At 62.6% G+C, this 24170-nt stretch overlaps 2 protein-coding genes across 5 annotated transcripts in view; one reads left to right on the top strand and one right to left on the bottom strand.

The window, feature by feature from the left end:
* Positions 1-17815, top strand: part of LOC125127177 (NADPH--cytochrome P450 reductase) — a 62130-nt gene extending 44315 nt beyond the window's left edge. For all 4 annotated transcript variants that reach the window (XM_047779822.1, XM_047779823.1, XM_047779821.1 and 1 more), the window contains exons 3-16: positions 7164-7212; positions 9873-10001; positions 11456-11605; positions 12037-12161; positions 12571-12660; positions 13013-13111; positions 13894-14010; positions 14114-14232; positions 15969-16150; positions 16232-16381; positions 16534-16804; positions 16904-17049; positions 17123-17208; positions 17312-17815. In XM_047779822.1, the coding sequence (XP_047635778.1) occupies positions 7164-7212; positions 9873-10001; positions 11456-11605; positions 12037-12161; positions 12571-12660; positions 13013-13111; positions 13894-14010; positions 14114-14232; positions 15969-16150; positions 16232-16381; positions 16534-16804; positions 16904-17049; positions 17123-17208; positions 17312-17456 (1858 nt within the window). In that variant the 3' untranslated portion in view covers positions 17457-17815. The remainder of the gene's footprint in view (positions 1-7163; positions 7213-9872; positions 10002-11455; positions 11606-12036; positions 12162-12570; positions 12661-13012; positions 13112-13893; positions 14011-14113; positions 14233-15968; positions 16151-16231; positions 16382-16533; positions 16805-16903; positions 17050-17122; positions 17209-17311) is intronic.
* A 122-nt stretch (positions 17816-17937) lies between these two features.
* On the bottom strand, positions 17938-23943 carry TMEM120A (transmembrane protein 120A). The gene is made up of 12 exons (XM_047779832.1): positions 23767-23943; positions 22010-22128; positions 21666-21782; positions 19677-19736; positions 19419-19514; positions 19256-19345; positions 19073-19138; positions 18925-18986; positions 18731-18823; positions 18542-18606; positions 18375-18443; positions 17938-18279 (listed from the first exon to the last, which is right to left on the bottom strand). The coding sequence occupies exons 1-12, from the start codon at positions 23845-23847 to the stop codon at positions 18166-18168; spliced, it is 1032 nt and encodes a 343-aa protein (XP_047635788.1). The 5' UTR covers positions 23848-23943; the 3' UTR covers positions 17938-18165.
* Positions 23944-24170: the final 227 nt, after the last annotated feature.

Raw genomic sequence — 24170 nt, 5'->3', positions numbered from 1 at the left:
TGGGGTTTCCCACAATCTGGATTTCACTGAGGATATTCCTCTGGGGGTGGCTTCCGAAAAGCCACTCGAGAGCTCATTCTTCCCGCGCGCTCTCGCCAGAAAGGCCAGGAGAGCTGGAGGCAGGGCTCGGGGCCGCCTCTCTCCAGCCTTGTCTCCTTCCAGCAGAGGGAGAGGGAGCTGTTTTTTTCCACACCAGCTCAGGGCCGCTCTTCCCAGAGAGAGGACATGACAGTTTTCTTACAAGGAGAGAAGCGGGAGGAAAGGCTGCTGTGGCCGCGGGGGTGGGCAGTGCCCGAAGCCTCCTGCATCCGAGGAGGAGGCGGAGGCAGCGTGGTCTCGGGGTGTTCACGCTACCCCTGCGAGCACAGGTGTGGCTTTTCTGCTGCCACCTGACTGCCGAGGGCCCAGTCCTGTCCCCTGATGAGACTGGATAGCTTTGCTGTTGAAGCCGCTGCCTGAGACCTCCGACTGGCCTGTCTGGGAAAGGGATTCGGAGCCGAGCATCAGCGCCCCTGGCCTCACCGGTCCTCATCAGAGGCACTTGGCGCTGGGGGCCCCACCTCTGTGGGCCAGGCAGGGACACGCGACGTCCTCAGGGGCTCACGTGCGTTGGGGGTCATGCGGGTGGTACAGTGGACGGTGCCGGGAAAGCCCAGGTGGTGGGGCGCAGAGGAGGGACATCCCTCCCTCGGGGGCACATCAGGCTGCAGGTGCCCCTACCCCCGAGCTGAGTCTGGGAGGCTGAGGACAAGGCTGGGAAGAGGCTGCATGTGCAGGAGCCCGGGCCGAGGACGAGCAGGGCCGCTCTGGGCAGGGCGCGTCTTGGTAGAGCCAGGGCGTAGGTCCCCAAGGGAGTCGGGGGTCGTGAAGGGAGCCGAGACAGGAGAGCAGAGGTCAGGGAAGCCCTCAGGAAGCCCAGGGAGGGCTCGTGCTGGGACAGGGCCCCGAGAGCAGACGTCCCCGAGTGCAGTTTGGAGGAAGGTCGTCGGGGGCGTTGGCATCGACCTGGGTCTGTGGCATAGATGGTGAGCAGGGCACCAGCGCAGAGGTGTCAACGGCTCGGAGAAACAGTGGGTGACGGTGACAGGCTGTTCTGACACTTCCTTCTCCGATCCCCGTCGCACAAAAGGCAAAGCTCATTGGAGGGGAGGCAATTTAGCCACGGCTGAGAATGAATAAGCCCCAGAGCAGGACCTCAGGCTGGGGCCTCGCTGCCCCCACCCTGCCCTCGTCCCCCTCCCACCCCGCTCTCTTCTCCCTTTGATTATACTCCATGGCAGGGCCACTTTCTCTGTGACAAGAGCCAGGTCATCCAGTGTCAGAGGACGTGGCTTTCTCTCTGCCCCGGACAGGCTGGATCCCCTGAGCAGTACCCCGGGCCTCCATCTCGGCAGTAGCGCCAGCCCTGACTGGCACCTGCCTGGCCCGAGAGGGGACAGGCCGCCTGGGCCACGCAGGCTGTGGAGTCCTGACGAGCACGGTGCTGAATACATGTTGAAGGCTGTTGGGGGAGCCATGTGGGGGGAACAGCCGGCCCCCGAGCCTCAGAGCACCCTGAGTCCCAGGGGGAGGCTCCCACACCCACCTCAAGCTCCCACCTGCCAGAGGCCAGTGTCACAGGAAGCAGTGTCCTCACCGCCTTCCGTGGGTGCTGGTTCCCGTTCTCGGCCGTCAGTGGAGAGAGCTGCTGTTTTTTGCTTAAGCTCCTGCGAACCACTTTGCCCCAAAGGCAGCTCTTCCAAACCATTAGCCTCCTGCCCCGAGGCTCTGGGCCAGCTCAGGCCGTGGGAGAGACACCGGCTCCTTCCAGCCAGCCTCCCCCGCTCTGCCGCCATCGTCATCGTGTGTCTGTCCCCTCTCCCATCATGGGTGCCTGCTGCCCCCAGGGATGGAGAACTCGGCCCGCTCTAGGCTTCGGGAGGGCACTGGTCAAAAGCAGCTCGCTGCCCTGTGTGTCACCGAGGGCAGGGAAAAGTCCCGGAAGGCATCAGGTCCATTCTGCAGAAAATTAAATTGCAGCAACCCTTCTGCGCGTTGCCTGGGACTGGAACCAAAGTGAATCAGGCCGGGCCATCGTGGTTCATCTCTGTCCAAGTGACTCAGTGCTTTTGTCCACCCTCGTCTCGCCTTCCCGACCCAGCGGGGCCGCAGGTGACTCTGAAGCCCAAACCAGAGACACTCGGCTCCCAGTTGGGTGTGGGGAGCCCTCATTGGAACCTTTTGGGCTCCGTGCTGGGCCGGCTGCGGCCTCTTGAGCTTGGGTTCCTCCGAAGGGGGCTCCTCCCTGGGAATGTTTCAGCCACATGTGCGGTGCCCGCCTTGCCCGGGTCCCGCACGCTGCGCCACGGGAGGCGGCGGGGTGCCGCTTTGGCACCCGCTCTGCTCGCAGGTGACCCGGCATCTCGGGCTCTGTTGCCCGCGGTTGAGGTGTAGGGAGAAGGCCGGGAAGCAGATGTAATTTAATGTGACCCGAGGCGGGATCGATGCCTCGCCTCACGGGAGCCGTCCTCCCATGGCAACGCGCGTCCAGAAGAGCTTTGTCCAGCCGGCTCGACTTCCTCTCTCTCTCTTTTTTTTTTAATGGAAAGGGGGGTTGTGGGGAGAAAGGGCTGTGATATTGTCAGTTACCAAGGAGACCCGAGCCGGGGTTGGAGAGGTTTTCTCCTTCCCTCGCCCCGTGCAGGGCTCCCGGGAGGCCTCAGCCTGGAGTCCCGGGCCCTCCCTGCCGGCGCCGCCGGATGCAGCAGCATTCCCAGGCTGGGGACCGAGGCGGGTGGGTGGGCGGGGGCTCGGCGGGGCTTCCGAGAGGACCGGGTGTCCAGGAGGATGCTCAGCGACCGGGGGCCGGGCCGCCTGCCGCCAGCGCTGGTGGAGCGCGGACAGAGCCCAGCTCGCTAGCCGCCGGCTCCCTGCCTGTTCCCCAGAAAGCAGCCTGCCTTTCCTCTCAGTCCCGGAGCTGGGGTGAGAAGCCATGGGGTGCGTGTACTCGGCTCCGCAGGACGAGCCCCCCCTGACAAGGTCAGTTATGGAGAGCATCCCCGCGGGCAGCCCTCCCAGGAGGGCATGGAACTTCCTCCCAGGCGGGGACACCTGGAGGCACAGGTGTACAGGTGACCGGCAGATTTGGGGGCGGTTCTGGGGGGCTCACTGGGGCATGGCCACCCTGGCCCCTTCAGTCCTGGTTTGCCGGCCGTGTTTCTCTGCTTGTAAAGGAGGGGGTTTCGACTGGAAACCAGGAAGGCGCCAGCGCCCCCCTTCTCCGCCTGTGAAAGCTAAGGTCCCAATGCAAGTCCCGGAGCGAAGTTGTGGGGGGACGGGCTTGGTAAAGCCACCCGAGGGCACCCAGGTGTAGACCTGCTTGGGGGCCCCCAGCCAGGAGTCACAGTGGGCAGGCCGCTCCCAGTCCCACTGCTGCCCAGCAGGCCAGTTATAACCACTGGGGATGTGGGGAACCTGCCCGGGTCGGCCAGTGACTAGCGGCTCGGACGGGCCTTCCCTTTTCCCCTCGGGGGTCTGAGGGAGGGGTCCTCCCTTTCCCGGGGCTGAGGCTAATGACGGGACCAGCGGCGGCCTTCAGAAGTGCAGGCCCTTCTCGGGAGCACCTGCTCCCTGGGGCCGGGGGGCACCCAGCACATCTTGCCTGCCCTCTGACACCCCCAAACAGACCTGGGGGGGAGGGCTTCCCTCTGCTCCTCTCCCCACTGCCCCAGCCTCATCCAGGGCCCCTCAGCTGCCGGCCTCTGTGCCTCCCCTCTCGGGAGCCGTCTTCCTCCATGAGAAGAGTGCCCAGCGCTTCCCAGATGCCTTTCCCCGTCTCTTCGGCCACGGTGGCCGCTCCCCCGGAAGCCCCGTGGCACGGCGTCTGCTCCATCCACCGGTCTTCGTACATCCCACCTTGTGCCCCTGGGTGTCTCTGAAATCACAGGGTGACCCGGATGGCTTTCTTCTTCCAGAGAGCACCCTCTCTATCCCTGAGCGTTAATCTCCTTTCCAGGCGCCGTGCAGGGCACCGGGGCGGCTGCAGAAGCCGAGATGCAGTGTTTTCAGTTGAGGGATCCAAGGCCTCGAGGGGCCTGACCTGTCTAGTCACAGGCCCACTTGGTGGCAGAACCAGGACCCGAGTCTCTGCTCCTGATGTGTGGCTGCTTCCCTTCCTCCTGATTTTCCTGGGTGCTGCCTTCCCAGCCTGGTGATTGCCCTTGGAAGGTAGAGGCTGCCTCATTTAGTCTGGCACAGTGCCCACCCACCCTGGCGCATGTCACCTGAAGGTGGAGGGAGGGCAGCCGGGCGCTCACTATGCACTGGGGGTGCCTCTGGTCCCTTTCTTCAGCGAGGCCTCACATCCACCTGAGATGAAGCTTTTATGGAAACCTCTGTCCTTTGAGAAAAGTGGGCTTTTCCATGGAGGTCAGATCCTCTCAGGGGGCAGGGGAGCCTCCAAAGGCCTCTCAGGCCACCTTGGCCAACTTTCCACTGGGCAGACTCAGGACTGACTACCAGAAGCCAGTGAAATGCCATGTGCCGGGCGCCAGGCATGGTGCCAACCGCAAAGAGCTATGCAGATGGCTCCGGAGTGTGAAGCCCAGGCTGCGAGCTGAGCAGCGAGCACACACTGAGTTGGGTGCCCCAACAGGGCACGAAGACGGCTGGAGCTAGTGACAAAAACCTTACGTTTGACAGGTGCTGTGGGGCGGAGCTTGCGCCTGTGCGGTGGGGGATGAGCAGGAGCTGGCGGGCAAGGGTTAGAGAAGGACGCTCTAGGCCCAGGCCACGGTGGGTCTGGGGGTACAGAGGAACCAGAACGGCAGGTTGGCTCTTGTGGGCAGAGCAGTGGAAGCTGGGGGTGTGGATTCTGAATCGGTGGTCTCTCCTTTCTCTTACGTGGACTAGCTTCTCTGGTGTGGTTTTATGTCTAGCGGGTGATATGTGCTCAGGACTCAGTTCACAGCTACTCGGTGGAGGAACCCGTGTCATCGCGTGTCTTGCTTCCTTTCTCTAAGGGCAGGTCTTGGCGAGCACGCCGCGTTAGTGCCCAGACAGCGTCATAGGTCAGGTTCTAGTTCAGGCTCCACATCACTAGAGGGCTTGAGAGGACACAGCGTGGTCACATGTCCAGACCCCAGGCCCCTTTGGAGTGTGGGTTGCAGTGGGCGTGGGAAGGTAGGGTCCAGGCCTGAGGGCCTCCATCCGTGCTCTGGCCCTGGCCCTGCTGAGGGGAGGGATGGGCCTGCCCAGGGGATGCCGGGGTGATGGGGGGTCGGGGATGGGCCGTCAGAATTGGAGGAGAGAGGCTGGCGTGGCCGAGCCAGGCGCCGGGCTTCTGCTCCCCCAGGGCCCCAGTGTGATGTTTCTTAACAGCGAGGCCCTGAAAGCAGCATTGGTCCTGTACCTATGAACCTAGTGAGAGACCCAGCCGGGACTTGGACATGAAACTTCCGTGTCTCCATGTTTACAAACACCTGTTGAACAGCTTTGCAGGCACCTTTGCAAAAAAACCCTCACGTAACACGTGTCTCCGGGGACTCCAGGCGTCTAGCCGGGGTGCGTCGCTGTCACACTTGACTGTGCGCCGGAGGCCACACAGGGTGGTGAGAAGGGCAAAGAACGCGTGTCTTTTGGGCGCCAGGAAAGCACCCCCTGCGGGGCGCATATTGCAGACTGAACCACTGGGCTCTCCGGTCCCGAGCTGCCCAGCCCCCCGTCGCCCTCCCCCAGCCGCATGCAGAAATTCCAGTTGCTCCATAACGTCACCTGCTGGGGACCTTGTCATCATCCTTGAGCCGCCCTCCGTGGGCGCATCGTAGACCCCACTGTGGTTTTCATTTCCAGTCGAGCAGCATTCCCTGCATTGCTGGGCCATTCAGATGCTCTGAGGAAATACCTTCCAAGCCTTTTGACAGCGTTTCTGTTGGATTATGTGTCTTTCTGACTGGTTTGTAGGGACCCTTAGGTTCTCAACCCTGGCCCTGGTCAGTCAGGTGTGCGTGCGCCGCGGCCTCGTCTCCCGTCTCCCAGGCCGGGGCTCGCCTTGCACACCCTTCACAGCGTCTCGGAAACAGAAGCAGCTGTATTTGAGTGTGCAGGTTTGTGCCTTGATTCCGACGAGAAAGGGAACGCGTTGCCTGCCTTGCTGTCCTGGGCCTGGAGTCCCCGGGAGGCTCCCCAGGCTGCTTTCCGAAGCCCCGCAGGCCTGGGGACAGGACCGAGAGGAGAAGGACAGGGCGTGGAGGCGGGGGCCGGAGGCCGGAGCTGGGAGTGGGAGAGCCGTCAGGCGTGCCGGGCAGTGACGCTGCTCTTTCAGGGGACGGGGTCACAGACAGGGGAACACGGAAGTGTGGCCCCAGGGGAAGGGGGCGAGGAGCTTTGGAATCCCAAGGGAGTTGCTATTTAGGTGGGGCCTGGAGGGGAGCAGGGGGCTGGGGGGTGAGGACGCTCTGGGCAGAGGCGATGGTGTTGACAATTCTGAGGCCCATCCTGAAGGGATGGTGTGTGGAGGGGGACGGCAGGCGAGGCGGGGGACAGGTGCTGGAGGGACTTGTGTACCCCTGTCCTGAGGTCATGGGAGCCATTAAAGGTTTTAGAGTGGAGCAGTTGCATAGCCAAAATCTTACTTGGGGGTTCCTGTGTGGCTCGGCGAGTTAAGAACCTGGCTGGTAGCCATGAGGATGCAGGTCTGACCCCTGGCCTCGCTCAGTGGGTTAAGGATCTGGTGTTGCTGTGAGCTGCAATGGAGGTCACAGTTGCAACTCAGATCTGGCATTGCTGTGGCTGTGGAGATACAGCTCAGGTTGGACCCCCTAGCCCGAGAACTCACATATGCCGCAGGTATGGCCCTAAAACAAACAGCTTATTTGGGAGACTCCTGGTTGCCTTGTGAGGTGGAGACCGGACGGGAGACCAGGCTGCAGGAGCGCGGGCTGTGGTGCTGAATGAGCCAGGAGTGAGCATGAGCCTTTGTTGTTCTCATGTACCTGGTCAGGCAGGCCCTGGCCCTGCAAGGTGTTGGACTTGGATTTCCCAGGCCTCGGAGCCCGCTCCTGCCTCTTCCAGCCCCGGCTCTGGACAGGGGTGGCCGCTGGCGTGGCCACTGGCACATGCTGGGCTGCAACGCCCATCTCCACGGCACGTGCCTCCCTTGCCCATCGGACGCTTTTGTCTTCCAGGACCTCCTCCGTCAAAGACAGCAGCTTCGTGGAAAAGATGAAGAAGACGGTGAGTTTTCTGCCGGGGCTCCTCCCAGGGAGGCATGGTGGCCCTGGGGGGACGCCTGGGGGCCCACTGGGCAGGGGGAGAGGGCGGGCAGGCCCCAGCTCAGCTCAGCGCCCACGGCCACTTGCTGGTCTAAGCTCGGCCTCGAGGCTGCTGCTCTGCCGTGGCCTCTGCTGTCTGGATGTTTGTCTCTTGCACAAACCAAACTCTAAGAAGAGACCGACTCTCTAACGCACACACGCCGCCCCGTCCCCTCCCTCCCAGACCCGGCTCTGTCCGTCCGTCTGGGGGCAGATGGAAACCTCTCGTGGGTGCGGTCGCAGCACCGCTCCAGCCTTATCTCTGTTTTTGTTTCTTGAAGGTGTTGGCTTTTGTGACAGGGCCCTTCACTCACGAGGTTAAAAATCCACACCATAAACTATTCAGAGGAAAGCTGCTCTCCCATCACTGCCCCTCATCCCTGTCCTTGTATGTTATAGATCATTCCAGAGTTTCTTTCTGCGCATATCTTAAAAAGAGACTTTTATTTTGCACTTTAAAAAAATCCATACACCGTTACAGACCTGAATTTTCTTTCCACGGAATGACACGTCTTGGAAGTCCTTACCCAGGAATTCAGAGGCACCTCCCTCTTTCTTTGCAGTCATCCAGTGAGTCCTTACGTGGCCACAAGTACTGTAATTTGTTTTAACACTGCCCTGTCAATGGCACTTGGAATATTTCCGATAGTTTTTACAGACCACGCAACCGCTGCTGTGACTGTGTAGATCAATTTACCAACACGATAAAATCCCAGAAGTGGAATTGTTGGCGCAAAAGGTATATCTGCATTTGTGATAGAAGCTGCCAGATCACACGCCACCCCCGACAGGGGTCACACCAGGGCCGTCCCTGGCAGTGTGTGAGAAAACCTGTTCCCCACAGCCTTGCCAACAGAGACTTTTGCTTTTTAGGGCCACACCTGTGGCACATGGAGGTTCCCAGGCTAGGGAGTCGAATCAGAGCTACCGCTGCCGGCCTACACCACAGCCACAGCCATGTGGGATCTGAGCCATGCCTGCAACCTCCAGCACAGCTCACAGCAACACCAGATCCCTGACCCACTGAAGGAGGCCAGGGATGGAACCCACATCCTCATGGATACTAGTCGGATTCACATTCAACTTTAGAGTGTTTTTTCATCATCCTCCAAAGCAAGCCCACGCCCCTTGGTAGTCAGTCCCCCACCGTGAGCCCTAAGCCCCCGTCCACCTACTTTTTGTCTCTGTGGAGCTGCCTGTGTGGACATTGCCTGTGGAGGGAATTGTCCAGTATATGGCCTTTCGTGGCATCTTTTTCTCAGCGTGTCCTCGGGGCTCAGCCACGCCGTGGCAGGTGTCAGCGCGTCATTCCTTTGTGTCGTCAGGTGCTGTTACAGTGGATGGACGCCTGCTGATTTTTCCACAGGACTTTTAGGATCACATTGTGGATGAAAAAGCAGTTCAGGGTTTTCTTAGGGTCGTGTGACAGTCCTGTCCTGATGGGGGAGAACTGACATTGTGTGTGTTGCGTCTTCCTGGGCAGAATCAGGGTGTTTTCCCAGTTGGTTGCGTCCCTGTCACTTGGAAGCTTCTCGCATGCTTCTTGTCTGGCTTATTTCTAGGTACTTCATATGTTTCGATACTACCGCACATGTTTGGCTACTGTTTCATATCTTGCTTTGTTTCCATAATGTGATATCATAAGCATTTTTTCCTTTATTAAGTAGTTTTTATAGTGGTTATTTTAAAAGATCTCCTTTTAATGACTTTAAAATGATTTCTAGAAAATTCAGGGAACGTAAAAGGGATGAGAATACTTTATAGCAGTTGTAATCCCTGCGCTTTATTTTGCCACTTGGACCTGTCAGTTGGGGCTCGGTGCAAAACCAGAGACCCCTACAGGCATTTGGGGCCTTGAGAGGCTGTTGCAGAGAAACCTCACAGCCACACAAAGGGGCCAGACGATAGCCTGGGCCTCGCGTCCACGTTACGGCTCTTGCAGAGTGCCTCCGGTCGGCTGGATCAAATTTGCTGCATCTCTGGTTTCAGGGAGTCTGGGGAGTAGCGTTTGGGCTTTTCCAGAGCTGCTGCAAAAGGGCACGTGAGGAGGGCGGAGGGCGGGGAGGCGTGTGCGAGCTGGTCCATAGGTTTAGGTTTTTATTATAAAGCATATGTATGACTTTTGTAAACATCCAGAAAAATGTACATAAATTCCCCATTTGGGGACTCCTATTTCATGCCATTCCTTTCCTTTGAGTGTGTATATGTCTAAACGACATGCATACACACAGATGTGGGGTGGGTACGTAAAAAAATGGGTTATGCCATACATAGTTTTTGCACACCGCTTTTTTAACTGAATGTTACTTCTGCTTTTTTCACACGTCATTTGAGACTCTGTCCAGAGTGTGCTTTTGAGCAGCTGTGTGTCGGGGGCCTTGCTGGCTCCAGCCAGTCGGCTGGGGGACCTGCGACCCCACCGGCTGCAGCGAGGGGGCTGGCGTGAGTGCCTCAGGAAGGGCCTGACGCAGGAAGGAGAGGGGGTGCCGTGGAGGGGCTCGCCGGCCCCGCGGTCACCGTGAGCCTCCGGAGGAGCCCGCGGCTCCTGGCCGCTCGCTGACCCCGCGTGTCTGGCGCCTCCAGGGCAGGAACATCGTCGTGTTCTACGGCTCCCAGACGGGGACGGCGGAGGAGTTCGCCAACCGCTTGTCCAAGGACGCCCACCGCTACGGAATGCGGGGCATGGCCGCGGACCCCGAGGAGTATGACCTGGTGAGCTCCCGCCTCGCCCGGCCCCTTCCTGTCCCGCAGGGCTGCCGCACAGCCCTAGGGATGTCGTGTCTGGGTCATGGAGACACCCGAAGGGCCGAGGTCGCCAAAGCCAGAGCCGGGAATAGGCATCTCTTGTCATTGGTTCCAGTAGCCGGGTGGCCCCCATTTTAGGGACGTTAGGAACAGTTGGTCGGGTTGTGCACGTGGGTGCTCCCCGCACCACCCACGCACCTTCCTTCTTGTGGGCTTCCCAGTGCCGGGCAGGTGCAGGCAGAAGGGATGTGGGCACCTCGTGGGTTGACCGTAGTTTAGAAGTTGAAAGGGTCCCAGCAGGTCAGGAGAGGAACTGTTTCGCATCTCCCCTCAGCCCCCCACCTCCTGAACTGCAGGGGGTGGGAGCTGGAAGGAGTCGGGGGTCTGGGCGCTCAGCCCGCTCTGCCCCTGGGCCGGCCCCACCCTGCGCGTGTTCCTTGCCGTCTGCCAAGGGGAGGGGTGTTAGACCATCTCCAGGAACCCCGGAGCCGGGCGTTGGTGTGAGGCTGTAGATTTGCGTGTCTGGGCGTGGGGAGAGGCCAGGGGAGCCTGAGAACAGGGGGAAAGGCCCCCACTGGGAGCTGCAGGATCCCTCCCGTCAGCCATCCTCAGCACGTGGCTCCTTCGGGTCAGCACAGGACGTGTGCAGGATTCGGTCCCTGCGTCCTGGCCCCAGCCGCACGCAGCCTGACTCGGAGGGCCGTCGGGGGCCAGCTCACTTGGCTCACTCTCCTGTTCAGAAACTCCCAGCAGCCTGCTTGCCTGTTTCTGGGGCAGCCAGGCCAGCGCCCAAGGTGGACGCAGTTGGCAGAGGTGGGGGAGGAGGTGATCCTCAGGCACCCAGGGTGGGCGAGGCTGGCAGGAGCAAGTTGTCAGGCTGCCCTGGGAAGATGCCCCCAGGGAGACACCTTCTTGCTTCTCTCCTGGTGGAGCCTTTGCCAGCCATCATGTGGGCTAATGCTGCTCCAACACAATGAATGAACTTTCCCTTAGAACCGCTCTCCCCCGAGTGCCAGCTGCTTCCCACGCGAGCCACTCCTCTCCCACACCAGACCCCCATTCCAGTCCTCTGCTTTTGGTCCTGGTGGGGGCCCCACAACCCCTCTCTTCCAGCCTGGGGTTGGAGTTGGCAGCCAGCTGGTTAGGAATGCGTGCGAGCCCAGGCCCTGCTGTGCCCCAGGGACCTTATGGCACAATGAGGTTCTCCCGTGGCCAAGGCTGATGCCCAGGGAACCATGTTCCAAGTGCCAGCTTGTACCTGGGAAACTGACAACACCCCAGGCCCTCAGCTGTGCTCTTCTGGGGCTGTCCCCTTTGCTCTTGAAACGCACCCCGTGCACTCGAACCCTGGGCACGCCCATCTGCACCTGTGTTGGCAGCAGGCCCAGTCATGGTCACTGGGCCTGTCCCTGCCTCCCCAGTCTGACCTGAGCAGCCTGCCAGAGATTGAGAACGCCCTGGCAGTGTTCTGCATGGCCACCTACGGCGAGGGGGACCCCACTGACAATGCCCAGGACTTCTACGACTGGCTGCAGGAGGCAGACGTGGACCTCTCTGGAGTCAAGTATGCGGTGAGTCACCCATGTTGCGGCAGCCTCTGGAACCCCATGTCCAAGGGGCCCTCCTCCAGTGTGCACCTCGTTCTGATCAGCCAGGGCAGGCTGAGGTGCCAGGATGGGCTTCAAGCCCATGGCCTTGTGGGGAACTCACAGGGCGACCCTCCCTCCACCCTAGGGCTGGGCCCTAAGAGCTCCTCCCCATGTCCCAGCCCTGCTCTGCTCCAGGGGGCATTTGCTGCTGGAGGTTAAAGAGGAGTGGTGGGCTCACCTGGATTTGTCTGGGCAAGAAAACCGAGCGGTGAACACCCTGCTGCCACCAAGGTCAAGGCCGACGTGGCTCTGGACGGCCTGGGCTCCAGGTCACCAAAAATAAAGCTGCCTCTGGGGCCTCACAGCGCAAGGTGTGGCAGGGACCGCTGACTGCCGACCCCTCCTCCATGCAGGTCTTCGGCCTTGGGAACAAGACCTACGAGCACTTCAACGCCATGGGCAAGTATGTGGACAAGCGGCTGGAGCAGCTCGGGGCCCAGCGGATCTTTGATCTGGGGCTGGGCGACGACGACGGCAAGTGAGTGTCCCTCCCCTTGTGTGCACACGTGCAGACGCACACGCACCGCCATTGTCTGTCAGGAGCCTCAGCTCAGGGAGGGCAGAGCCGTGGTGTCGGCGCAGCTCCGTCACCCGCCTCCCCAGGAAGGGAAGGCGATTCCCCACACCCTCCCGCCTCATCCAGCTCCGACAGGGGCCGCCCGTGGCCGCTGCAGACCCTCTGGATGCTTCCTGGTGCCCTGGGCTACATCACTGGACAGGCTGGTGTGAGATGAACCCTCGAGCTTAGGGGTTGCCAGGGGAGAGAGTCCGGGCTGGCTCGGCAGCCCCACCTGGCACCAGGCTGTTGGGGGTAGTCAGCGCGCCCTCAGGGTCTCGCTGCCATGCTTGGGCTCCCTGGGGCCCGGCTCATCCCCTCTCGTCCCCAGCCTGGAGGAGGACTTCATCACGTGGCGAGAGCAGTTCTGGCCGGCCGTGTGCGAGCACTTCGGCGTGGAAGCCACTGGAGAGGAGTCCAGGTGAGTGCCACGGTGGGCGGGGCCTCCCGAGGGCAGGAGGCTGGCCTGGGGGTGCTGGGGCCGGAGGAGGCTCGGTCCGGATGCCAGAGAGGCTCAGGCCCGTGGGCTTCGCACGGAAGCGACCGTCAGGCAGGCTTCCTCACCTCCCCACCTCGGGCCTGCCGGAGCCAGGCTGCCCAGCCCGCCCGCGTCCCGGCTCTCCTGCCTCCCACGCTCACACACCTCCTTCCTCGTGGGTCCCGTCTGGTCCCGCAGCCCCCAGGGCACGTCCCGTCTCCTCACAGTCCCCCTCTCCCCTCTCCCGGCCCTGCCAGCCGCCGCCCTCACCTGGGTCTCCTCCTCCTCCTGCTAGCATCCGCCAGTATGAGCTCGTGGTCCACACAGACATGGACGCGGCCGTGGTGTACACGGGCGAGATGGGGCGCCTGAAGAGCTATGAGAACCAGAAGCCGTGAGTAGAGAGCGTGGCCCGTCCACGGGCCTCCTTCGCCCGCCCTCATCCTGGAACGGCTTAGGTGGTCCCGCGGGCCCCCGAGGAGACGGGCACTCGCTCTGTGTGGACCTCATTTGGCCCGTACACATCCCGGGGTGGGGCGTCCACCAGCACCTGGACCAGCACCTGGCGAGCGCAGCTCTGGGTCTAGGCTGCACTTCGGCAGAAGGGTTCGCTTCCTTAAAATCGGCCTCGACAGTTGGCCTTTTTGTCCAAAAACTTAGTGTTCCTCTCTGGGGCCCCTGACGTGCCCCTGGGTGCCTCCCAGACACCTGCTGGAGCCGCCCAGGAAAGTCCTTGAACCCCCGGGCTCTGAGATGGCACCCTGCTCTAGGCAGCCCGTGGCCACAGTGGCCGGGAAGCCCGACGGGTCAGTGCCTTCCCGAAGTGCACGTTCCCCTCCTGCTCCCGGTTCCAGGCGTGTAGCCAAGGAGCTTTGCTCCAGTCACTCGGGACCCAGGCCTCTTCGGGCCCTGGAGCCGCCTTCCAGGGCCTGGCCCTCCCTGTGCTCAGTCCACCGACGGTGGGGTGTGCGGGGGGGCCCCCAGGTTTTCAGGGGCCAGCCTCAGTTTCCATGTCTGTAAGTGGGACCCTGAGGACGAACTCTGCCACCTCGCGGGTGCCATGAGCACTGCTTCGACTGCCCTTCACCCCCACCCCGGGGGGAGGCTGCCCGTGCTGGGGGCGGGGAGGTGTAGTCTGAAGCCCTGGCCGGTCACAGCACTGCTCTCCCCACCCAGCCCCTTTGACGCCAAGAACCCGTTCTTGGCTGTCGTCACCACCAACCGGAAGCTGAACCAGGGGACCGAGCGACACCTCATGCACCTGGAACTGGACATCTCAGATTCCAAAATCAGGTACCAGCTGCCGCCAGCCCCTCTCCCCAGGCCCTTCGCGTGGGCCTCCTATTGGGGTGCAGAGCTGCCTTCCACCCTCCTCCTGAGCCTCGAGTCTCCCCAGGTATGAATCTGGGGACCACGTGGCTGTGTACCCGGCCAACGACTCTGCCCTGGTCAACCAACTTGGCGAGATCCTGGGCACCGATCTGGATGTCGTCATGTCCCTGAACAATCTTGACGGTGAGTCCTGAGGTCCAGCCTCCGCCCCTGCCTGGGCCTGGGCCGCTGGTGGGAACAGGCGCCCTGGCAGGGCCCATAATTGAGCTTCTGTTTAGCCTCAATGGCGCCTTAGTGCTCTTATTCCCAAGATCCCAGAGTTTCAGGTTGTGGAACAAACTCAGGGCCGGGGGGCAAAAATAGCTGTGGGGTCTGGACTCTCTCCCTTGAGGACCCCCCATCCCCCACTGCCATTCTCCCTGGAGGGAGGGGGCCCTGGAGCCAGAACCAGCCCCACTGCCCACCCAGCCCCCATCCTGAGGGGAAGAGGGCACAGCTGGCCACCCAAGGCCCTCTCTCGGCTCCCGGGTCTCCTCACCCATGAACGCAGGGGTCTGAGCCCACGATCCGCAGCCTTCCAGGTCCATGCAGGGTGCTTGGTGTGCCGTGGGGCGGCCAGGCCTGAGCCTCTCTCCGTGAAGCCCTGGGCAGCCCTGCTGTCCACTCACCCGGGGCCCAGCCACCCTTGTCCACAGTGCCCTAGCCTGGGCTCCTCCTCACCAGCTGGAGTCAGCCCTGAGCAGCAGTGCGAAGGGCCAGGTTTCTATCCGAATTCATCCAGCAGCAGACGCACAGTGGGGCCCTGGCGGGGGGTGGGGGGGCCATCCCTTTTGCCATCTGAGGCAGGACTTTGCTGGGGAGCCGTTTGGTGCTCACTCTCCCCACAAACAGAATGTGAGCCCCTGCGAGGAGCCCCTCGCTGTGAAGAGCTGCTCGGAGAGAGGGCTGTGGAGGCACAGAAACTGAGACAGAAGTGGGGCTTTAAAAGAAGCGCCCACACCTGAAGTGCGAGGCCTGAGCCTGGTTTCTGGCCCACACAGGCGTGCTGGGTGCAGGAAACACCTGCTCCTTGATGTGGGGGGCTGGGGAGGGAGGGCGTTCAGGTTAGGAAAATCCGGCAGGCACTGGATGCAGGTCATATTTCAGTAAGAAGCACAGCTCCCGCCCCCAGAATAGACCCAGACCCCTAAAGGCTGAGCAGCCCTCTGCTAGGCCCTTCCCTCCCCCCTCCATGTGGCCCGGCGGCCTTCGCAGGTCTTCGGTGCCCAGGAATAAACACCCTTGCAGTCATGCCTGTAAGAGGTGGGCTTGCTCCTGTGTCCAGTCCCACTCTGGCCTGGTTGCAGGGAGGGTCAGTAGGGCCGACCTGCTCACTGGCAGCGGAAGGCCCCCGGCAGGGGGCTCACAGGAAGCCTGTGCCAGCTGCTGCCTCTGCACGTGCTGGCTACTGCCCAGGAGCTTGGCCTTTGGGTGCCCCACGCACAGACCTCCACATGCGTCCAGCACAGAAACTGACCTGGAGGTGGCCCTGCTGTCACAGCTGAAGGCCCCATTTAGGCCTCGCACAGTCCTGAGGCCCCAGAGGACCAGGTCCGGCCCACAGGCAGACAGCACACACCTGGGGCGGGGGGGGGGGGGTCTGCTCCTGCACCCTCTGTCCCAGCAGCTCTCGGCAAGGGGGGTCCCCCGCGGGCTCAGAGTCTCCTGGACGGGGCCGTGACTGCCAGGCCTCCCCCAGCAGCATCCTGCCTCGGATGAGGACTGCCTGTCCAGCCTAAAACTTGAGGGCAGCCAAAAGCTGAGACTTTGTCCCAAGGCCGAGGAAGGACCAGAAAGAGCTGGCCCTGCTCCCAGCGCCGGCTGGGCCACCTGCTCCCTGGGAGGCTTCACGCTAAGCCCTGCCTGCCCTGTCCCTGCAGAGGAGTCCAACAAGAAGCACCCGTTCCCCTGCCCCACCACCTACCGCACGGCCCTCACCTACTACCTGGACATCACCAACCCGCCGCGCACCAATGTGCTCTACGAGCTGGCCCAGTACGCCTCGGAGCCCTCGGAGCAGGAGCAGCTGCGCAAGATGGCCTCGTCCTCCGGCGAGGGCAAGGTGGGCGCCCGCAGCCCCGGCCCCTGCGGCCCAGCTGCTGCCCGGGCCCCCGCAGCTCACCCGCATCTGCCCCTTCCCCAGGAGCTGTACCTGAGCTGGGTGGTGGAGGCCCGGAGGCACATCCTGGCCATCCTGCAGGACTACCCGTCCCTGCGGCCCCCCATCGACCACCTGTGCGAGCTGCTGCCGCGCCTCCAGGCCCGCTACTACTCCATCGCCTCGTCCTCCAAGGTAGGAGGCCCGGGAGCTTGGCTCCGCGGAGGTGCCGGGGCAGCGGGCTCGGGGGACTGTGGGCTGCCAGGGGAGCCACCTCTGCCGAGGGCTGGGCGCGTGAAGGGGACCCTGGGGCCCGGGGCACTGGCACGCTCCCTCCTGCCCCCCAGGTGCACCCCAACTCCGTGCACATCTGCGCCGTGGTGGTGGAGTATGAGACCAAGTCAGGCCGCGTCAACAAAGGTGTGGCCACCAGCTGGCTGCGGGCCAAGGAGCCGGCCGGCGAGAACGGCCGCCGGGCCCTGGTGCCCATGTTCGTGCGCAAGTCCCAGTTCCGCCTGCCCTTCAAGGCCACCACGCCCGTCATCATGGTGGGCCCGGGCACCGGGGTGGCCCCCTTCATCGGCTTCATCCAGGAGCGCGCCTGGCTGCAGGAGCAGGGTGCGTGGCGGGGGTGGGGGGACCCCGGGCGGCAGGAGGCGGGGAGCGGGGTGGCGGGGGGACCCGGGCGCCCCCTCATCCCGGCCTCCGCGACCCCAGGCAAGGAGGTGGGGGAGACGCTGCTCTACTACGGCTGCCGCCGCTCTGACGAGGACTACCTGTACCGCGAGGAACTGGCCCAGTTCCACGCGAAGGGCGCCCTCACCCGGCTCAGCGTGGCCTTCTCCCGAGAGCAGCCCCAGAAGGTGAGGCGGCGGCCGCGCCCCGGGGCAGGCGGTGGGCGGCGAGCGGCCCTCCTCACGGTGCCCCCGCCCCCAGGTCTACGTGCAGCACTTACTCAAGAGGGACAAGGAGCACCTGTGGAAGCTGATCCACGACGGGGGCGCCCACATCTACATCTGCGGGTGCGTGCGGGCGGAGGGTGGCAGTGGGGAGGCGGCGGCGGGCTCGCTGTGGCGGTGGGAGCGCTTGGCGCGGCCCCCAGTGCCACCTCCTCTCTGCCCCCAGGGACGCTCGGAACATGGCACGGGACGTGCAGAACACCTTCTGCGACATCGTGGCTGAGCAGGGCCCCATGGAGCACGCCCAGGCTGTGGACTATGTCAAGAAGCTGATGACCAAGGGCCGCTACTCCCTGGACGTGTGGAGCTAGGAGCCGCCAGCCGCCGCCTTTGCCCTCACGCCCCAGACTCTCTTCCCCTCCTAATCACTTCCTCACTCTCTTCTGCCAGCTGCCCACGGGGAGGGGCGTCTGCTGGGCTCTGCCCAGGGAGGCAGGCCCGGAGACGGAGACGGAGACGGCTCCAGGTCCAAGTTGTGCCTCCCGGACCCGCCCCCGGGGGCGTGGCCAGGGGTGACAGGCCTGAGGTTTGATGAACACCCGGGGTCCTCCGGGGCTGAACAGAAGGGGCTCCTCTCAGCTGAGTGGGGCCTGGCCTCCCTGTGATTTTCAATGAGTGTAAATAATTTTAAATAAGCTCCGGCCCTTGGAATAAAGTTCTGTTTTCTGTATTGGCCTGGTATTGCTTGTGCAGACCCCAGAGAGACCTCGGCAGTCCCTAGGCCTCGTGCAGTGGTGGCCCAGAGCCTCCAAGCTCCTCTCTCACCCTCGGGAGAATACACACCGAACCACCTGAGCCTCCGGTCCTTTATTGAGGCTGCTGTCCCACCTCCCTGCAGGGCGGGGACACAGGCCCAGGTCTTCCTCTCTCCAGCGCCGCCTTCAGGGCCGACAGAGCCCACAAAACCCAAGGGAGAGCAGACGAGACCTCCCCGGATGAGGGGAGCCTCCACCCCTCAACACGAGATACAGAAGCCCCCTCTGGGTCAGGGGTGTTGTGGGGAGCTGGGCCCACCCAGCCTCAATCTTTCTTGCCCCCGTGCTGCTGGTTGTGGAATTTCTGGTGTACAACCCGCAGGGTGGTGAAAAAATTGCCGAGGAAGAGGAGGAGGAAGGGGAGGCCGCACATGAGCACCTGGGGGAGGAATTGGGGTTAGGGCAGAGCCAGCCCGGTCCCCACCCACCAGCCCACCCCCCGGCCCGGCATCCTCTCCAGGGGCCCCGGCTCACCTGCCACTCCTTGCACTCAGGGTCCCGGGCCAGGCTGAACAACGTCAGTGCGTTAAAAAGCTGCCAGAACTGGGAAGGAGGGGGGTTTACACAGTAGAACACAGTCCCTGCTCCAGCCAGAGCTGGGGACGGACAGCCAGGGGCACAGGGACACAGGTACAACTTACCTGTCCAAAGAAGAGGAAGGGCAGCAGGAAGGTGAGGCCCCGCCACATCCAGGACTGGAAGCCCTCTGCGGGGGTGGGCACAGCCAGGGACAGACACGGACCCCATCACTCAGACCCCAGTCAGGAGAAGGCCTGCCCTGCCAGCTCCCCGGTCAGGATTCCAGGGCGGCACGGCCATGCCCGACTCACCCACGGTCAGGTCCATGGTGTGCCTCTCGCCCAGGGCCCGCAGGCGGTACAGACAGCCGCTCTGGTAGTAATATTGGAGGAACTGCACAAAGCCTGGGGAGCGGCCCGGGGCGGGGGGGGTCAGCACGGGCTGGAGCCCCAGTCCCCTCCCCTCCCGCCAAATCCTAATTCAGAGGGGCCTCGGAGACACTCACTCTGGTACATGGAGAAGGACAGGAACTGGTTCCGGAACTTCTGGTACATGAGGCCGTCGGGCCTAGGGCAGAGGCCAGGGGAGGTGTGGGCCCTCGGGGACGCCATCGCGCCCTGTTCCGCTCCCCTGGGACCCAGCCAGCCACTCACCACGTCAGCATGACTCCCGACAGGAACGTGGACACGTAATGGTGGAACACCCACCAGCCTTTGATCCTGTATCAGGAAGCGGCCGTCACTCCTGTCCCCTCAGTTCCCCAGGATCAGTGCTGGGGGACAGGACGTGGGGCTGAAGGGGGACGAAACCCGTGCCCCGGCCGCGGCCTCACCCACCGGGAGCCGTTGTTGATGAGGATGCTCTCCCGGATGGTCAGGGTGCAGTAATACCAGACCAGCAGGAAGTTGAAGGCGGCGTCGGTCACCCTGGCGGGGAGGACAGAGGGTGGGTGCTGGAACCCGGGGGGCTCGGGCCAGCCCCGCACGGCAGGACGCCCACCTGGAGTTGAGGAGGAAGCGGCAGGTGAAGGAGACGAGGATGAGGATGATGGTGAGGTAGAGCTTGAACTTCTCGTACTCGGCCTTGTAGGCGAACCTGGGGGGGGACACAGGCATTCCCGCCTCCAGACGCCCTGCCATGGGTGGCACGGGGCCAGCAGGGGGGAGCAACCCCTGAAGGCCGAGCTTCGCCGGGGAAGGGGAGGCAGGGGCAGGGGCTGGGGCCGGGGAGGACGGGGCGTCCAGCGGCTGACGTTACTTAGCCTGCTTGCTCAGGAGCGTCACGTTGACGTTGCCCAGAACCAGGCTCAGGTACAACCTGGGGAAGGAAGCACCGCATGAGGAGGCCCCAGACGAAAGGAAAGCCACAGGGCACTGAATCCTTCCCTCCCCGGCCTTCCCACAGCCTCTGCTGAGGATGCTGCAGGCTGAGTCTAGGAGACGCTGGCGCCCGGCCTTTCTCCCTGCTGCCCCCGAACCCGGCGCCCGAGAAAACCAACAGGTCCACCCTCCCTTGTCCTCACCAAGCTCCCACCCCAGGGCCTCAAGGGCAGCCTGGTGGTCCCACTCCGGGTAGGCAGGCCCACACCTCAGATCAGCGCTGCGGGCCTGGACGGAGGACTCAATACCTGTGTGTGTGCTCACCACCCATCGCCCGCCCAACGGTTCTGTGACCTCAGAGCCCCAAGCCCACTGCAGCGACCCACACCCATCACCAGCCACCATGACCTCCTTCCAACCCAGAGGGCTTTCTGGCTGTCCTCTGAGCCCCAGTTCCCCAGCCTCCCACCCACAAGGCCCTTCTCCCCTCCTGACACGCCCAGGACCTCCAGATCCAGGTCTCCCTTCCTGAGCCAGCTGAGCCCCCAAGCCCCACTCCACGACATGTCAACCACTTTCGTGCCAGTCCTTGTATGGCCATCACCCCCATCATCTAAACTTGTCTCATCCTTTACTGCCAGAGAAACTCCAAGAGGTGACTGAGAGTCAGGCATATACCAGGCAGCTGGACTCATGCGGGCTCTTGCTCCCTCATGGCACATGAGCCATGTGCAAGGCTCAGTGTGGTTCAGGGACTTGTCTGAGGCTGCAAAGGGGTGATGGGGCCCAGCGGGGCTCAGGCCAGGCTGCCTCTCAGCATCAGCACCAGCTCCCTCTTCCATTCCCAGCAGTGACCTGGTCCAACCCTCTCTCAAATCCTCCATCCTGTCTCCCTCTGGAAGGTGGGCAGGTGACATCTCCCCTGCCTGTATCCTCACTGTCGTGTCTGCACCCCTTCTCATTCCAGACAACCAGGGCCCTCGCGCACCCCTTCCCATCTCCCCAGGGACTTCCCTCCTTGTCTAGTACCTCGTCTGAGTCTCTCCCTCTGCCGGCCCCCCTCTCGGCAGGTAGAAACACTCAAATCTCCCCACGCACCAAGTTCCACACACGCCCCAGCAAAAGCCGCTCCTCGACCGTCATGCCGAGTTCTAGTTACTGGCTTCCCTTCCACGCCAAGCTTCTGAAGCGTGGCCTAAACTCGGCAGTCTCTTCTGTCGCCCCCAATATCACCTTCCACCCCCACCCTCCCGGGACGTGGCTCTCTCCAATGTCACCCTGACTTCCAGGCAACATTCCCCTTCCACGTCACATCTGACCGGCTGCCCACCCACCCTGGGCCACCTGATCTGCGGCTACTGGCCACTCCTTCCTCCCCGCCTTCCGTGACGTTCTCTCCCAGTCATCTTACTGCCTGCAGTCTCCGCATTGTTTTCCCTCAGCCTGGGACTCTGCCCTGCCCTCTGCGGGGATGGCAGCTGATCTGAGTACATAACTGGCCTGTCATTCTCCCCTGCCCACTGGGCCAGAGGGGAGCTCTGCAGGCTGGCTCTCACTCTGGTCTCACTGCAACCTCTCACCTCCTACCCTCAGCTCCAGCCACACCACCTGCTGTTTCTGTCTTCCTGTGTCTTCCTGGCTCACTCCCCTTTATCATTTAAGACTCAGCTCAGGCATCGGCTACTCCAGAGGGCTTGCTCCGACCTCTCAGGGGGTTAGGTGCCACTCACTGTGCTGCCCCCCGCCCCATACTTCCTCCACGAAGCACCATGGCAGTGAGCTGTCAGTCATTCAGGCTGTCCCTGAGGTAGGACTGTGTCTGACTGCTCAGCCCAGAGTGGGTCCAGGTAACCAAGCAGAGACGGGCGGCGCTTCAGGTCTCTCCCCCAGAAATGGCTGTGAATCAAGCCTGGGAGAGGAGTCTCACCCATTCTTCTTGGGTAAGTAGGCCTCCATATCAAAGAAAAGGCCTTGTCGCTCCTTGATTTGGCTTTCCAGCTCCTGCGCAGCCTCCTCAGCCTCGGACGGAAGGGAGTGTTTGCATCTGCAGGTAGGACCAGAGAAGCCAGAGTCAGAGCAGCAGCTCCCCAGGTATCCCACCCAAAACCTGTGGGGCAGGAGGGCAAATGCAACCGAGAGGGGGAGAAGCCATGCCCAAGGACACCTAGAAATCAGCACCATCTCCATCCCACAAGGTCAGACAGCCGCCCCCAGTCCAAGGTCAGGCGTATCAGGGAGGGGGCATGGAGAGTACGGGGGGCAAGTCCTAACTTCTTCAGGACAAGGGCCAGCTCCTGGAGCCGCTTCTTCTGCCGGGTGATGGAGCTGGTACAGTTGTTCTGCAGCTTGATCAGCTCTTCCAGCTTCAGGCGGTACAGTCGGTGGGTCTCCTGGGGACCAGTTTGGGGGAAGGCTCAGGATGGCTAGGGGCCTGAGCCAGAGCCTGCTGGGCAGGGAGCGGGGCATGGACTCTCCTAGGGCTCCTTAGGAGGGTCTCAATAGGAGAGGAAGTAGCCAGCTGTGCCAGCCCAGGGGACTCCCTGAGGGTATTCTCTCCCCAAGACTGGCAAGGAGACAAGGGTCTTCCTGCAAGCCCAGAAACCCCCATAACACCCCTCTCCCAGAAACCATGAGTTCTCTGAAGGTTTTCTTAGTCTCAGCCCAGCTACTAATGGTTCCCGCCCCTCTCTGTCCTATGTTGAGTCTGGATTCTAGACCCATAGGTCCACCTTCTGGACCAAGCAGGCTACTAAAAGCCATCCCTGGCCCTCTCAGAGCATCCTGTCCAGGACAGTCTGCAAGTGCAGGGAGAGCTGAGGTGGTCCAGGACGTCTGCTGGTCCGGTACTCCCAGCATCTTCCTCCTGCGTAAAAGGTCCTCAGGCTTCAGCCCTGGGACCTCCTGCTCTAAGGCCATTCCCCTCGCCTTCCCCCAGCACCTTTGGCCCAAGGCTTCCCCAAGCACTTTGCCCTGATGAGTCTTAAGCAGCAGCAGCCTAGAGACTGGGCAAGGGGCAGTGTGAGGAAGGTCAGGTAGGGGCTAGGGCTAGGATAGTGGTGCCCAGGCTGGCAGATCAGGTCTGCTCTGCTCAAGGCTCTGGGGAGAAGCACTAATGGTAGCATCTTGGCCAGGCCAGGGGGCAGCCAGGCCTCAGTGTGGACAGGAACGGGCTGGAACCAGTCCAGGCAGGAGAGGTAAAGGCCTAATCAATTACCCAGCTGGCCTGGGCTCTACTCTGTCTGGGTCTTGTTTCTCATGCCCAGGAGAGGCCACCTCAGCCTACCCCCAGCCACCACCCTCTCCTGTCTGCCTCCCCACAGAACAGCACAGTGGCCCATACCAGCCAGATAATTTCTCCTTTAGCTTCCTACTGGTCTCAGAGACACTCCAATCCTGGCCAGGTGCATGAGATCTCTTGGTAAGGTCTGGTCCACCCACTTCTCCCCTCACTCTCTGCAGCAGCCACATGGTCCTGTCTCGGTGGGTGCTGTCCTTCACCTTGGATTGGCCCCACCCCCATCCAGGCCATGGGCTTTACCTAAACACCACTTCCCCTGGCCTAGGCTAGATTGCCTCCCGGGCTGCTCCCTAGCAGCACTCATCGCAAACCGCAGGGCCCGAGGGCAGGGAAGGTGCTGCTCAGCAACCTGCCAGGCCGGGCCGGGGATAAAGGCGTGTTTGCTGAGTGACTGACCGGACTGGCCCCAGTCAGCTTGGACACTCCTGGGAGGGGAATTTTTCTGAGGCCACTGTGTGAGGCCCGAGGTCCGCCCGGGGCCAGTGGAGGCATCCCAGGGTTGTGCCGGCCCCGCGGGCCAAAGGTGCCGCCGCAGAACATTCATTTGAAGCCAGAGGAGATTCCATCCTGGGACACCAGGATCCGAGACCCCGCAGCCCTTGGAAGCGACGCCAGGGTCCCCAACCCCTGACCCCGAGGTCCCTGCTGCCTGACCTGGGGCTACCCGACCCTTGACCTCGAGCCAGATAGACATGGCTCGGGACCAATGGGCGCCCGCATCAGCACTCACCTGGATGCCTTGGAAGTCCTGCTGCAGTTCCTCCCAGTCCCGCAGACAGTCGCCCAGCGGGTCTGGAGGCAGGGGATTCATTGCTACCAGGCTGTGGGCCTGGTGAGCCCAGACTCGAGGACAGCGCCGCAACCCCGGCCCGCCCAAAGCACCTCCGCCTCCACCGCCTCCACCACCGCCTCCACCCCCTCTGCCCCGGTCCGCTTCCGGGCTCGCGCCGCTGCGACCACCAATGGGAAAAGGCCTGGGACAGAGAGCGTGCTGGCCCCGCCCCCTGCATGAACCAATCCGGACCAGGGGCGGGGCCTGGGCGGGGCCATGTGCCGAGTTGCGCTGGCCCAGCAGCAGTTCCCAGACTTGGAAGACGGTGGCAGCAGACCCTAGCCTGGGGCTCTACGGGTGGT

This window comes from Phacochoerus africanus, chromosome 5 (assembly GCF_016906955.1).
Source record: "Phacochoerus africanus isolate WHEZ1 chromosome 5, ROS_Pafr_v1, whole genome shotgun sequence".
Lineage (NCBI taxonomy): Eukaryota > Metazoa > Chordata > Mammalia > Artiodactyla > Suidae > Phacochoerus > Phacochoerus africanus.
The sequence above is the reverse complement of the archived record's forward strand: the minus strand, read 5'-3'. Positions and strand labels throughout refer to the sequence as shown.